General features: G+C 43.9%; 1 protein-coding gene across 3 annotated transcripts; it reads left to right on the top strand.

Moving 5' to 3' along the window:
- Positions 1–63: 63 nt before the first annotated feature.
- Positions 64–14,949, top strand: ctbp1l (C-terminal binding protein 1-like). 3 transcript variants are annotated; one of them, XM_073486897.1, is made up of 11 exons: positions 64–84; positions 1,390–1,438; positions 2,286–2,429; positions 7,548–7,702; positions 7,877–8,021; positions 8,128–8,334; positions 10,108–10,322; positions 10,802–10,932; positions 11,023–11,150; positions 12,683–12,800; positions 12,911–14,949. In XM_073486897.1, the coding sequence occupies exons 3-11, from the start codon at positions 2,369–2,371 to the stop codon at positions 13,083–13,085; spliced, it is 1,335 nt and encodes a 444-aa protein (XP_073342998.1). In that variant the 5' UTR covers positions 64–84; positions 1,390–1,438; positions 2,286–2,368; the 3' UTR covers positions 13,086–14,949. The 3 variants fall into 3 exon arrangements, with proteins under 3 accessions (XP_073342998.1, XP_073342996.1, XP_073342999.1); XM_073486895.1 differs by lacking the exon at positions 64–84 and adding an exon at positions 164–254; XM_073486898.1 differs by lacking the exon at positions 64–84 and adding an exon at positions 579–611.
- The last annotated feature ends 341 nt before the right edge of the window (positions 14,950–15,290 follow it).

The following is a 15,290-nucleotide window of genomic DNA, read 5'->3' as shown; positions in this document are numbered from 1 at the left end:
AAAAGTTTGCGCCATCGCACGAGCAGGCCCGCCGCACCGAGGAGTCCCGGGTGTCTTTGTCAGACTGCCGTTCCGCCGTGGAAGGTGAGGGCGCTCCTTCCAGTCCACTCGTGCTTTTTCACAGCCTGCCTGACCCTCCACCCCCTCACCAACAAGCCACTTCCTCTATTGTCTGATTTCATGGCGATCGGGAGAGAGGGAACACCACCGACGCACGCACACTGTCTCAGCACTCTTGAAAGAGTTTATCCGGGGTAAATAACTGACGATTTTTGCAAGATTTGGTCACTTGAGTTACAAAAGTAGTCCTGCTTGAATTCGGCCATGTGGGCGATTCACCATTCCCTGTAGAGTTGATCATTTTGTAGCTTCTGGGTCAGATATTTCACATTGTAGCGCCACTCGCTGATAACAAATCGGACGAAATGGGCTCCCCCTCCGCTCGCGTCTCTCCCACTCACTCAGCGGCACGCTAAGTTAACGGCACTGGCTAGCTAACGTTAGCATCACTGCAAACGCTTTATAAATGAAGCTATGGGAATGTATTTTATTGACACACGTCACACTTAAGAGGCAGATAAATAACACCAGATTCCTTTAATGTGCGAGAGGTAACACGGATGTGTACTTTTCATTAAAATGTTAGCCACCTAAAGTCCTCAAATGTTTGTGTTTGGGTTAGCTAGCCAACATCGGCTAGCTAGCTGCCTTGCTAGTTAGCGTTAGCTCCGATCGCGATTGAGAAGTTATTGCAAGATTAACTTCTTCGGGGCGAGCAGACTAATAGTGATATTTTAGTCATAAAGGGAGAGCTAAATAACTTAAGTACATGCACGGGACGTATTATACACGATTCAGTCACCCAGCTATTCTCGAGAGCCGAGGCACGGTTTAGTTAGCATCATAAGCTAGTTAGCTACTTAACGGTAACTTGGCTGCTAACGAGGGGCTTCAGACCCACTTGTAGTTTTACCACAACCTTTGAATTATCCTTTAAATTAGCGGCCCGTGCTGCCGACTAACGCCGACTGGTACCGGCAGTGTTTGTTTAAGCGCACTGTGGCAGAGAGTGGTGTTATTATTGTAGTGAAGTTGATCATAAAGTTGTAAACCATGATCAACAACTTCAACAGGTTAAATGGAGAAGTGTGAAAGTAAAGTGACTTAGTGTGAGCTTGTGTAAGATGGACTTGAACGAGTTATGAACACAAATCGGCTTTATGCAAACACTCTTGTCACCAGTGGTGTCAACTAACAGTAGTTATATGTATTAGCTGCTGTGTGTGGACCCCTGAGTATATATGGAGTTACTGTGTTCTTCATAGGCCACTCCAGTGATGTCTGTGTGTCACTGTCATAATCTAAAATCTGCCTTTTCTGTGTTTACAGTGTAAACTAAGTAGTCAACCTGACTGGCACAACGGACATAGTTCTCCGGGTGAGTGTCTCTCTGCAGTCCTGTCACTTCAGCAGTGTCTCTGGTTTAATGTGACGAAGATGAAGGAAACTGTTGCTTGAAGTTGCACTCAGATGACATTTTAATCAGAAGAGAAACATCTTCATTGACTGATATTTTTTAATTTTTTTTTTAAACAAACTCTCTGTTTTCATGACTGAATACACAAACTGACCTTAAAGGACAACACCATTTCATACTGTTTCACTTTGTTTATATGTGGCGGACCCTGCCACTCTCTCAAGCGTCAAACAGTGTCCTGGGGACCTTATTTTCCTCTGAGAACAGCTTGTTTATTCACTTATGGAAATTGAAGTTGTATTATTACCTCACTAACATTGTCAATATTAAAAGTCTGACTTTGAATTTCTTTTCCAAAACGACATGGCGCCCCTTTAATAGTCTGCGCTCTTAAAGTTTTCTTGCATCGTGTCCTTGTTTCAATCATTAAGAAGAAGAAATCTCACTTTATTAATCCTGTTTAAAGGAAATTCAGCTTTTTCACTCTGTCTGAGGCCTTAAAACACACATGTGCACAAACAGAACGTATACACGTGCATTAATGTATGGAGGTGTGTCAGAGCGAGGGGGCTGCTGCGTATAAGGCACCCCGAGCAGTCAGGGGTCCGGTGCCTTGCTCAAGGGCACCACGGCAGTGCCCCTGAAGGTGGACTGGCACCATTACACATGATAGATGATGACAATATAATCCGTTTCCATGCCAGGAAAATTTGCTGACCGGTAGTTAATCAGGACGATGCTTATGAAAATACAAAGAAGTGAATGAGTCTTTGTGTTTACTGACTGTTTTTTTCCCGTTTGTGTGCAGGTGGAACTAAGTGGACATCGTTAAAGGGGCTCCCTAGCACTTGGATCTGTTCTTCTCTGTCCCAGGTTTAGACTGCTTGGTCTATGGCTCTGATGGACAAACACAAACAGGTCAAGCGGCAGAGACTTGACCGCATTTGTGAGGGTGAGATTTCATAAATACTCGTAAACAAGCAGAATTTAATATGGTGGAGTTTATGTTGTTGATGCGTATTTGTTCTTTTAAGGTGTTAATAGGTCTGTCAGGATTCAAATTAAACTAGATTTTACTATACCCCAGCCATCGTGCTTGTATATACTGTAATAGCATGGCTGTAGTAATGAAAGACAGTCTTTCCTACCTGACTGCATCAGATGTATGTTTCTTGCTGCATCCACATATCTACATTTTTAGCTGCAGCCTGTAACTGTGTAGGCAGACCATAGCGAGGGCACATTTTGTCCTTTTAAGGTGTAAAAATGTAAAATTTTGAACAAAGTTTGTCCATTTGAAACTTTGAAATCAGATGCTGACAGTTTCATATGTTTTTATAATATTTATTGCTTACTTTTAACATGTTATCCTCGTGTTGTAGGAATATTGTGGTTTTTATGAGTTTTGTGTACTTTGCTGTGCTCTTCACTTGTGTACTGACTGGTTATGCCGACCCATGTGTATCTTACCTCCTCTCAGTGTGTTTAAGAGTGGAGGGGTTGCTGTTTTGTTAAACTGGTACACAGGGAATGTACACGAAGGCGCTTTTTTTACTGTTAACTTTATGTCGCCTCAGTAACATGCAGTTAGGGCTGGTACAGTGCGTATATGTAGAAAAGACAGCGGTTTTGAGCTGCGGTAGACGATGGAGATCAGACATAATGGTGTGCTAAAATGGAGGGAACCGTCTGGGAGAGTCTCTGGAGACGGGTGAGAGGGAGAGGACAAGGTGAAGGGTCGTGGCCGCAGCTACAGGGAAACGGGCCAGCTGTCTCTTTAAAAAACGACAACAGCCCAAACCGCCCTCGGCCTCAGCCTCGGCTATGCTAATGAGGTTAGTGCTGGTTGGCTGGCCCTCAATGGAGCTGCTTGTGATTGGACGCTGGCCGTGGGGGAGGGGCTGGGCGTGGATGACAGCTGGGATCCAGCCAGCCAAGAGCAGGCTGACAGAGAGAGAGGGAGAAAAAAAGAGCGATAGAGGGAGAGTGAGGCGAGAGAGGGAGAGAGAGAGGAAGACAGGCTCACAGACTTCATAATGCAAGGTTAGGCCCGGTGCTCATGTGTTTTCTATTTTGGCATGTGTTTTTAAATTTGTGAACTGTGGGGGGGGAGAGATCTGAGGTTTGGGTGTGGAGCAGCTATGTGTGCGCAGATTTCCTTTTTTGTTCAGCTCGCACTGGCGTTGTCGCAGCCGCTAAGAAGGAACTGAATAACCGTGTGTGTGTCTAGCTGCGTCTGGGTGGAGTACTGCTGCTTGCTGCATTATCATCGTTTGCTGCCCCTCCCCCCTCACCTCTTACTCCTCCAACTGCGGCCAGAGGGAGAGAGAAGAGGAGGAGGGAGTGAGGGGAAAGAAAGGGAGAGGGAGGGAGAATGAATGAATCACTGAATGAATTGTATTGTGTGTGCGGCCATGCTTGCGCGTAGTAGGCCTCGGGTATGCCAGTGTCCTTTGACTCGAATTACTCTGTGTGTAGGCCTACTTGTATATTTCCAGAGCTACTTTTTCAGTGGGGGGCTTTGTGATAAACCCCTTTGGGTTTTTGTCCATAGTAAGAGTCTCTTTGTGCCTTCAGCGTGTAGCAGTAGGCCTGCTCACATTCTTGAGCCATCTGCAATGATTGTGAATCACACTGCCAAATGGAGTACAGTAGATTGTATATTTATCAGGCTGTACGTTTTCTCTTTCTTCTTTGCCTGTGTGTGTGTGTGTGTGTGTGTGTGTTTCATGCATGCGTTGGGAAATGCTCAGACGTCAGAGGAATTTGTCACAAATATTTGTTTTCCACCCTCGGATACCAGCTCCCTTCCCTCCTCTGTAGTCTTACTATTACCTCCTGTCCTCTGTCCGAGTAAATGTTTCAGCTAGACACACTCCCCCACCCTGGGACAAGCTCCCACACACACCTGTCACACAGCAGGGACAAGATAGTGTGCACTGGTGCATGTGGGGTGTTCGTCCGAGCCAAGAACTGCTGAGAACAAGAACGCGAGAGAGGTGTAAATGGCATTTGCAGATATAACCATTCATTTCTCCTGATTTAGCACCAAATGCATTGAAAGAAACGCGGCGTTAATTTACGCCAGATATTTCTTTTTGACATTCCTTTGTTGGCGTAATGATCAATGGTCATGCTGCACTTGGGCCAAATATGCAGATGTTTGCCAGTAAAGGTGTGTGTGTGTATCTGCATGTGTTCGAAGAGAGGGGAGAACCAAAAAGAAATAGGAAGGAGGGACTCTTCCAGACAGGAGAATTTAGGTCATGACTCAGACCCCCTCATGAACCCCCTCCACCTCCTCTCCGAGACCCCGAGTTTTCTCCACCCCTCCCCCCAGCCGCCACACTCCATCACCTCTTCCCCTGCCATCCCAGCCCCCCTCCCCTCTGCATGCGCTGTTCTCATACAGTGGCAGGTCAAGTTCCCAGACTCAACGCTTATTCAAAATTGCTCTCCGTCATTAACCAGAATCTAATCTTCCTTCACCTCTTGAGGAGACCCGAGTAGAACAGAGAAGGATCGATCGAAGCTGGAGAGTGTATATTGGTTCGATGCATTTCTAAACAGAGCTGGAGTTCGATACCAAATAGGCCAGGATGCTGGATGCTCTCCATGCCCCATCACAGATTTAGTTACACATTGCTTTTGTAACCATAGAGCACTCCGTAAGAACACACACACTTACACACATCACCCTGGTAGTTTCCTGAGGGTGTCGGTGGAAGTGGATGCATTGGAAAAAGAAAGTCATAAAAGTCTTGAGTTATTATTGTCTAAGGAGTGCAGCAGTTAGCCCCCATTAATGATTGCAGGGGGATTTTGTGTGAGGGTATGATGACTTGCATCATGTCGGGCAGTCCAGACATGGGAAACGCAGACTGTTGAGTCACTGATGCTTATTTTGAAATGGGTCATTTCATGCCAACTCACCCCAAATTCAGAACCTTCGCAGTGTGTGTCATGGATTTTCTCGAAAAACATCACGTAAAAACATCTGTTAAGTTCATGGGACTGTGTTTTGGCCCTCTGAGCTTAATTTAATATTTTTATGATTCTGTGTTTGGTATTCTAATCACTCATTTTTTTACTGGATCGGGCTGAAATGTGTGCTGAACACCCAGGAAACCCGAAGGATAATTTGCACCATCTATTCATGTAAATAGTTTATTTTTGTTTACACCACTAGCACCACTTCTGATCGGACAGGCGGGGAGCTAGCTGGTTAGCATGCTAACTTCAGTAAATATCTGCAACACAATACACAGATGTTGAGATTTCAAAATTGCTATTTTTCCAAATTCTGTTTTATTTGTTGTTTTTTTTTTACTGAAAATCTTACATATTGCACCTTTAATATTCATTGCAGATATATTAAAAAATCTAAAGATATTACATCATCATTTATTTATTTATATTTTGCTATTTTTTTATACTCACCACTTACGAATCCTTTCATACTTATCGATGAAACATTCATTGGTTTCATTTTAGTTTGATATTTGTACTGTGACCTCAAGGTTTATAATCTTTATACACTTTGAAATGTCAGATGCCATCTTGTGCCGTGTGTCTGGACAAAATATTAGTCGTGATTCCTTACCTCAGTAAACACATTTCATAATTTCGGACTCTTCTGAAGTAATTTCTGACATCATCAACTGGTAGCATTAAAAAAACAAATGCAAGTCTGGGCTAATCCCACCTGAAGCAGCTTTGGGCAATTGCAAAAGGGATTTCTACTTGCCTGAAAGTATATAAAAGATTGCAATCAGATTTCATTTCATCATTAAGCAGCTGGACGTGATAGTGAGATCATGGCGTCTCTGATGTTGTTTTGGAAAAAGCTCAGAAGAAGAAGCCAACTGTCACAAGACAGCCTAAACTAATGGAAAAAGTAGATATTTCAAGTTTGGTAAGTAGCGGATGTCCTGACTTGACAGATCATTCCAGGTTTGTTTGCATCACCAGAAGTAGTTTTTAGTGAAATATAGCTTTCTTCAGAAAGTGTTGTGATCCTTTCAACTTGCATCCCAGCAGCAAACTGAGTCACTCACTGAGGATCATAAATACAGAGAAAGCAGGGGAGCTTACAACATGTACAGGAAGGCCTATCAAGGCCTGGACAGAAGTTGTCCCCCATGTGTAATAAAGGAGTCAAAAGTCACTGTTGGAACAAAAAACTGAAGATTCACAGATGACAGGAAGAGTACACATCAAGATCAGCAGCCAGTAGAGATGAAACCCAGGCTGTCTCATCCGTACATGCTGAGAAAGTCCACAGCATGAATTACAGCCTTACAAGTGCAGGGTTTTCTGCCCTGAAGCCCAGTGCTAAAGTCAGCTGTGGGAAATGTGAATGATTTGAATCACAGCAAGCTAATAAACATAAAATGGCTCAATGTCTCGCAGAGGATGTACCTTATGGAGTTTAAATCGGTTCACAAAGGTTTTAAAATGTGAAATTATATGTGTATTAAGCTAAGGAACTACGAAATATTTTGTCCAGATATGCAGGACAAGATGAAATCATCTAGTATGCAACAAACCAAGCCTTTACAAGCTGTAACTTATAAATTTTACTTCACCTGACGATAAACAGGCTCAATAGGCATCACACAAAGATAGAAAACCTTGAAGTCAACACAGTACAAACATCTACCTGCAAAATAAAACTTCTGGATATTAAAGCCAGTGAAAAGTAAGAAAAATTTACTTTTTTATAATGTAACATCTTCTGTATCTCTTTCTCTATATCTCTGCAATGAATATTAAAACTTGTCCTTTAAAAAGTTTCTAGGAAATTTAAATAATCCTTCTTGGAAAAATCTACTGTATCTTTTAAAAGCTGTTTTTTCAGCTCCCAAGAAAAGTTATCACATGATTTTTACACTTTTGTGATCTGGATCCTGGGTGGAAGTACCCCAATGCAAGTTGTCACTGCATTGAAGTTGAGATGAAAACCTGTGTTTTGTGTTTTTTGTCCCGGATTTGTAATGGTCATTGAATATTTAACCTCTTTTATTGCTCATGTGCAACAATCGACATATATTCTTCCCTCTGGACTCAGGTATCCGACCTCCTATCCTTAACGGGCCAATGCACCCGCGGCCCCTTGTGGCCCTGCTGGATGGGCGCGACTGCACTGTGGAAATGCCCATCCTGAAAGATGTGGCCACAGTGGCCTTCTGCGATGCTCAGTCCACACAAGAGATTCATGAGAAGGTAGAGCCGACACACACACACACACGCATCCAGACTATATCACAATACATGGGGCCAAACACTTAATACCTTGTTGATGACAGTAATCGACATCGTACCCAAATAAATGCTGCCTTCTTCATTCTACCACACAGTGTGGAAAGTTATTATTTCTGATGTATTTGTCTTCTGTAGGTGCTAAATGAGGCAGTGGCCGCTCTACTCTACCACACCATCACTCTCTCCAGAGATGACTTGGAAAAGTTTAAAGGCCTCCGTGTAATTGTCAGGATTGGCTCCGGCTTTGACAACGTTGACATAAAAGCAGCTGCTGAGCTAGGTGAGGGGCTTCTTAACGTTTTCAGGGACACGTGGTCAGCAACGTGGTTTCACATCGAATTACACACAGAGAGGTTAATAATTCTCTCCTTCTTTCTATCATCCAGGAATTGCCGTCTGTAATGTGCCGGCATCCTCGGTGGAGGAGACAGCCGACACTTCGCTGTGTCTGATCCTCAACCTGTACAGGCGAGTCACCTGGATGCACCAGGCCCTCAGAGAGGGAACCCGCGCTTCTAGTGTGGAGCAGATCAGGGAGGTAGCTGGCGGTGCCGCTCGTATCAGGGGTGAGACGCTGGGCATTATCGGTCTAGGTGAGTAAAGACTATACGTGAGTTGTAATTGAACAAAAAGTTATTTTGTGCTTTAAAAAAGTAATTTGTAAGATATGGCTAGAATTTTATTTTAAAACATTAAAAAAAACTAACATTATCAACAGAATGTGAAGAAACATCAGTGTTGACATTATGTCTGAGATGTCTATGTACCGACCTGTCTCCTCAGACCACTTTCTTTTTCCTTACTAAACAAAAGAATACAACTTTACACCATCTGAATTAAAGTTCAACTAAGAAGAGCTCAATTACTTGTTAACTCAGTTAGACACGCCTCATTCAAACTAGACACAAACTAAATAAAACTTAACAAAACAGTCTTGGTTTGTCTTTTCACAATCACCTCTGATTTGGTGAATATTTGGTCGAGTGAGGTGCATAAATATTCCGGCTCTATATGCCGTTTTCACCCACACTCTGTCGCTTCTCTCTTACTGCACACCTCTGCCGTCCCCGCCTGCCATATCTTGTTCCCAGAGTCACAGTCTTCGTCAGAGCCTCTGTACAAATCACCTCGGTACTGTTTCCCCTGTTGCCAAACTGACCTCTTGTCAGCCTTGAAGGCTGTGTTCAGTCCAGCCATGTTCAGTCTCAGGCTGCCAAATCCAGTAGAGCTGAGCCCCATTGCCTGTGGTGATCCCAAGTCCCGGGCCATGCAAACCCAAGGACCACTGGCTCCATGGCTAACTAAGCCATGAGCCTACTGGTTAACGGTAGCTAGCTACACCTGAGGATTTCTGACAAAGAGCAGCAGTTGTCTGTAGGGATGCGCCGATCCGATATAAAGTATCGGTATTGGTCAGATATTGGCCAAAATCACTCGATTGGATATCTGAGAGGGGAAAATGTATAATCCGATGTATTCACCTAAACCCTGCCATAAATGCTTAAACTATGCGCGACGTGCCATAAAGAGAGCAGCATGTGTCACGTGACTAGCTGGAGCGAGCTTGAGTGATACTCTTATCATGTCAGCTGTCTGAAATTACCTTAAACTAATGGAAGAAAAAAGCAAAACCGCTGAGTGCAATTTATGCAAAGCAAGTATTTCGAGGGGCGGCAGCACCATTGGAAACTTCGACACAAGGCGCTTGATAAAACACTTGCAGAAACACCGTGGGAAGGAGTATGCCGAAGATTTTTTTTGCAGGCAAGAGTGCCAAGAAGAAAAGTGTCACTGCAACAACCAATGCTGTTTTTCCACTAGCACGTTTGGGCACGCAGAGTCAAACCGAGACGCGCCGATTTTTTTTTCCATCACCAGTTGTACTACACAGAGTTGAGCGTAATAAGCCCCCGTCTCCCTCTCAAATCGATACTAAACTCATGTCTGTGCTGGAAAATTTTTAAAAGTCTGTGTTCAGCTCTGAGTGCTTTTGTAGCTTTTAACTGAATCTCTTCAGTTTCTCTTGTCCTGTTTGTACTTTCAAACATCTGCTGCTTTTTATGGTTTCGTCATGTTCACTTTCAGGAGTCATGTTTACTTACTGCTGGTGAAAACACGATGTTTCCTGTAATGCTGCTTCATAAAAAAGCGGTATCGAGCCATCCCTAGTTGTCAGATACTCTGGTGATATGCTGCACCCTGTGTTTTTGGAGCTACCTTCGAATTCTGACCATATTCTACAAAATACGCCTTGAAAAGATCTGTTTAGTCCAAGCTTGATAGTTGATGTTCAGACAGACATTATGCTTTGGGACCTGATAGCGCAGTGGTTGTTAGTAACCTTACCATTTGTCTTTGTCTTCCAGGGCGTGTTGGCCAAGCGGTGGCTCTGCGAGCTAAGGCCTTCGGTTTTGGCGTGATCTTCTATGACCCCTACCTGCCTGATGGCGTGGAGCGCTCACTTGGCCTGCAGCGCATGGCCACCCTGCAGGACCTACTCATCCACTCTGACTGTGTATCCCTGCACTGCAGCCTCAACGAGCACAACCACCACCTCATCAACGACTTCACCATCAAACAGGTGTGCGGATGCCCCCATAAACACACGTTTTGTCTCATGTTTTTTAATAGTTGATAAAATTGATTTTTGTTTGCCTGCTCTTTAACTTTTTATGACGTTTGTACACTCTGTCCTGTCTCATTCTTCCTCTTGCGGTATGTAATGATAATGAAAGAATTATCTGTAAAATATGTAGAGGGAATAAATAAATGTCTTTGTTCATTCAGTGTGTGCTCTAACTTCACCAGCTAGAACCAGCATGCTGGTTTTATAAGCAGCTTAAAAATCCTGACTTAAATATTTGGCTAACACTGGTTGAGCATAATTGTTTAGACAGTCTAGACAACTTGGCCTGAACCATTGCTCCTGTACTGTAGGACAGTCTGGAATATAAATTGGGAGAATACAAATGGAATATAGTTAAAGCCAAATCATTGCAGCCTTCTCTGGCATGGTCTGCTCCCCGTAGTTTAATCATAATGTTGCTCACTCTGATACAGATGCGTCAGGGAGCCTTCCTGGTGAACACATCAAGAGGAGGCCTGGTTGACGAGAAAGCATTGGCTCAGGCCCTGAAAGAGGGCCGGATACGAGGGGCTGCCCTGGACGTCCATGAGACAGAACCTTTCAGGTGGTCATGATACACAAGCAACACAAACAGCTGTGAATGACACATAACCTCTTTACTCTTCTCTGTAACATCCTTTTCCCTTCTTCACAGTTTTTCTACAGGCCCTCTGAAGGACGCCCCCAACCTGATCTGTACCCCGCACACATCCTGGTACAGTGAGCAGGCCTCGGTGGAGGCTCGCGAGGAGGCTGCCAGGGAGGTTCGCCGCGCCATCACTGGTAAGTTACTGTTTACTTACACTTTCCACTGCAGATGATAACATTCAATGTTTAGAACACTGATTTGCTTAGGGTTATACAAAATGTATGGTGATGTGGCTTTTTTTTAAAGTGTTTCATTAAGAGGGCATCATAAAGAGGGCAATATACTTTTCAAACACTTTTTGAGCAGCCTTGAGAGAAGCCATTTCCTAGAATGAGCAGAAAAGTGAGTATCAATGCAGTGACTGTAAATAACACACACTCCTGCTAATTAGTTATTCTCTTTGGACATTTCATCATCATTTTATACTTGTAAATTATATAAAACCAGAAAGTGAAATCAAATGTCTATGATTTAAATCCTCACCAGTCAAGAGGGTATGCAGGGTAACAGAACGGTGGGCTATCTTACTACACCGTCTTACACAACTAATTGTGATGGAAACATAGAAGGGTGATGGCAGAGCATCGCATCACAGCCTTTTCGTTTCTGCCCATCACTCTGCTCTCGACTCCAGTGTTCAATGTTAACAAAGTCGCCAAAACTACTGGCTACAATGAAAAGAAGGTAACTCCATGCTACACAGGTTTAAGAAAAACGTTTGGATGTCACTTGGATCATCATCAGGTCAAATCTTATATTACTGACTGTGTGTTTTTTACCAAAGTTAATCATGTACTTCATTGATTATCAAATAGTTTTGGGATGTTTATTAATCAGGGCAATTTTGATGATAACTACACCTGCCATCATTGGAGCCTTTCAGTATGCGTTGTGCGTGATGTATAAATAATTTCCACTCTCAAACAGTACGACCTGATGAAGATCCAAGTGGGACCGAAACGTTGTCTTTGTTTAACCTCTGTGGCATGGCATAAGGGTGCAGGTTACCTTCTTCTCATTCATGCAATCTCCTGATAGCCTTGCACCTACAAGATGTCCAAGACGCACACTATTTAATTAATTCACTGTGTGGAAATATGTGGTCACATCACAGATAATGATCAGAGACACTGAAACATAAGCCTTGCATATCATCTGAGACTTGACATGTAAGCTGCAATGGTTAAATGGTTATAGTGGGCTGGTTGCTCTGTAGGTGTAATGGACTGTACAGTGCCTAATTTGAATTGTTTCATGTTAAGGAATATGCTTAGATTCAGATATACTCCTTCAAAAGTGCTTAATTTCTAACAAACTGATGTTTCATCTGCACACTCACTTATGTAAACCAACACTTTTTTAGTATTTGAAATGCAAAAAAATGCAAAACCATCCTGTCATCATATTAGTCAAAATTAGTGAGCATTAGATAAGCCTGATCAATACTTACAAAGTTACTCTGTACACTTTATTTTTCTCTCTTATGTTTAACAGTTACTATTTAGATGTCATGATAAAGGCTTCAAGAGTCTTGGGATTTTTTTGGTTAAGCTACCTTGAAAGTGCTTGAATTATAGTCTTAAAAAGTTGATTGTACAGGGTGAAGTCAAAAACAAGCAGCAGAGAACCTTTATGGAAGAGTAATGGTGTCTTTTCCCTGCTCCAGGGCGTATCCCCGACAGCCTGAAGAACTGTGTTAATAAGGAGTATCTGATGGCAGCCTCTCAGTGGCCCAGCATGGAGGCCGCCACTGTTCATCCAGAACTTAATGGAGCCACTTACAGGTGAGAGGATAAGAACCGGTTATGAGGCTGAACATGTATCTATAGTGAGTATTTTAAAGTTATTTTTTAAAGGAGCAGCTGTCATATTTTTTCCCCCGTATGTGTTTCAGATTTCCTCCAGGTCTGATCAATGTTGCAGCAGCAGGGGGTCTCCCGGGAGCCGGAGGAGGTGTTGAAAGCCTGGTTTCAGGAACCTTGGCGCACGGCATCGCCCCTGTCTCCCACCCCCCTCACGCCCCCTCCCCTAAGGCCGAAGCCGACAGAGACATCCCCTCCGACCAATAGCCCCCGCAGCCGCCGCCAGCACATTCCGTCACCTCTGGAAACCAACCCCCACCCCCACCTCCTCCCAGCATCAGACACAGCCCAACCCTCCAGTACATCGGCCGCGCCAGTTTGACCTGATGTGGATCTACACAGTCGTGTTCCTCCGATCACATAACCAGCCCAGGAGTGACTTATCCACAGCTAGCCCCATCCCACACACATCCCTCCATCTTCGTCCTCATCTCACCCTCTCCCTCACCATCCCCCTCCCCCTTCACTCCCCCACAACGTCAGCAATAACTGTTCTCAAGGATTCAATGATTGGATTGGTTTATATCCTTAGTTGGCTGTTGTTTTAATGGAACATTGATCTGTTGTGGTTCTAGGTGTTAATGTTTGTTTGTAAAAAAAGAAAAAAAATAGCATTTCTGACATGAGGCTTTCCAGTCTGCTGCCTCCTGCAGTCCTCGTCTGCACAGGGGCAGACAGGTGGAAGCCCCTCTTTGTACATTAATGGCTCATGTTACTGCTCTCTTCTTATTCTTCTTTTCTTTTTTTTTCTCCCTCCTCCTACTTTTCTTGTGATGGGGGAAAACGTGTACTAAAGTTAAACCAGACAGAATCACAAACAGTACATCCTGTCCTCCCCACCAGGCATCTAGCTACCCCCTCAGCCCAGTTTGGCCCTTGGCACTGTCGTCAGCTTGCTCAGAAGACGGATCTATGATGCTGTCCGACTGTCAAAGTGTGTTTTCCCTGCTGAGTTCATACTCCAGATAGTGATATCCAAGATCCTTTGTCGCCTTTTACTGCTGTGACTGTCTAGTTTCAGGACAGTCGTCCCTGTATTTACACATGAATTGTTTTATAATAGCTTAGAGCGTCATATCAGAGAGCACCTAGGCTTGAATTTCCATCTGCAGCTAGAGTGCAATGTGTGAGGTCCTCCAAACATGGTGCCCACACAGCAGGCCGGAGGCATCGCCAGCAGAGGGCACCATCCAACCGCATGCAGCTCATTTCAGTCCAACAGATGGACAGTTACAGGTTAGCTGTAGTGACGAAGAACATGACCACACACTGCCGACATTCAGAACACAGGATGGGTGACCAGGGATCTACTACCGCCTTATTGTTTAATAAGATCTCACTGCACACCACCACCACCTACCCCCTGCCCCCACCCACCCACCCACCCTCCACTCCTCTCCCACTGTCATCTGCTCATGAACCAGTATGCATCCACCAATTCCTTTAAGCGTGAGGGGACAGTAGAGATTAGATTCCCTGTAGGAGCAAGGCGACAGTGTTCTTGCATGCTGGCTTTGTTAATGATAGTGGTGTGCGTGCGTGCGTGTGTGTGTGTGTGCGCGGGTTTGTGTGTGTGTGTGTGGGTTTGTGTGTGTGCGTGTGTGTTCCCTCACCCTGTTATAACAAGCTATTGTCTTTCCAAAGGAATAGTCCCTAGGAGTAACTCTTTAACGCTGTTGCCCTGGTGTCAAGGGAACACCTTTCTAGTACCTCAGTAACAGATATTGAATGTACCGTGCATACCCTTTTATTTTTTGTACAGATTTTCTAGATACTTCTTTACTATTCTTTACCAGAAGGGTTGTGAAATTGTAGCAGTAATGATACAATAAATAAAAATAACATTGCCCCGTGGAATAAATTTGACAAAATCTTTCTCTGTTCGCTATAGGTCACTGAAAATTCTCAGGCTTCAAAACCAATGCGTATCTCTCTGCCTTTACCTTTTTATTTCCTCATTGTGGAAGATTCAGCACAACGCTCTCCCATTCTTAGACTTCAGACTGTAGTAGATGTGTTTCGATCTCCATCTTACTGGCTAATGAAAAATAAGTAAAAAACAAAAGTCGGTCGCCGTGGTCTGCTAGTTTTCTTTTACTAGAACAGTAGTAGTAGATGCTGTTTTGTTTTTACGCCCCTTCATTGTCAGGCTGCTCTATCTATAGTGCATGTGAGGTAATGTTTTAGGGGAAATGATATTGGCTTAAAGAATTTGTGTCATCTTGCTGTTTCCCTCTGCTCCCCCGGCCTCTCCCCCCCCCCCCTCCCTCAGAGTGTTTTCAAACCCGAGTTGCCATTTTTTTTGTCGTGGTCAGTTTCCAGTGATGTACAGTTTTTCCCCTCAGAGTCTATGAGAGACACGGAGCATGTCTGTGTCCTGAGATGCTAGGCTCCTCTGTCATGTGATGAGTA

The sequence above is a fragment of the Pagrus major genome, chromosome 18 (assembly GCF_040436345.1).
Source record: "Pagrus major chromosome 18, Pma_NU_1.0".
Classification (NCBI taxonomy): Eukaryota; Metazoa; Chordata; class Actinopteri; order Spariformes; family Sparidae; genus Pagrus; species Pagrus major.
This window is presented reverse-complemented; position numbering and strand designations above follow the sequence as displayed.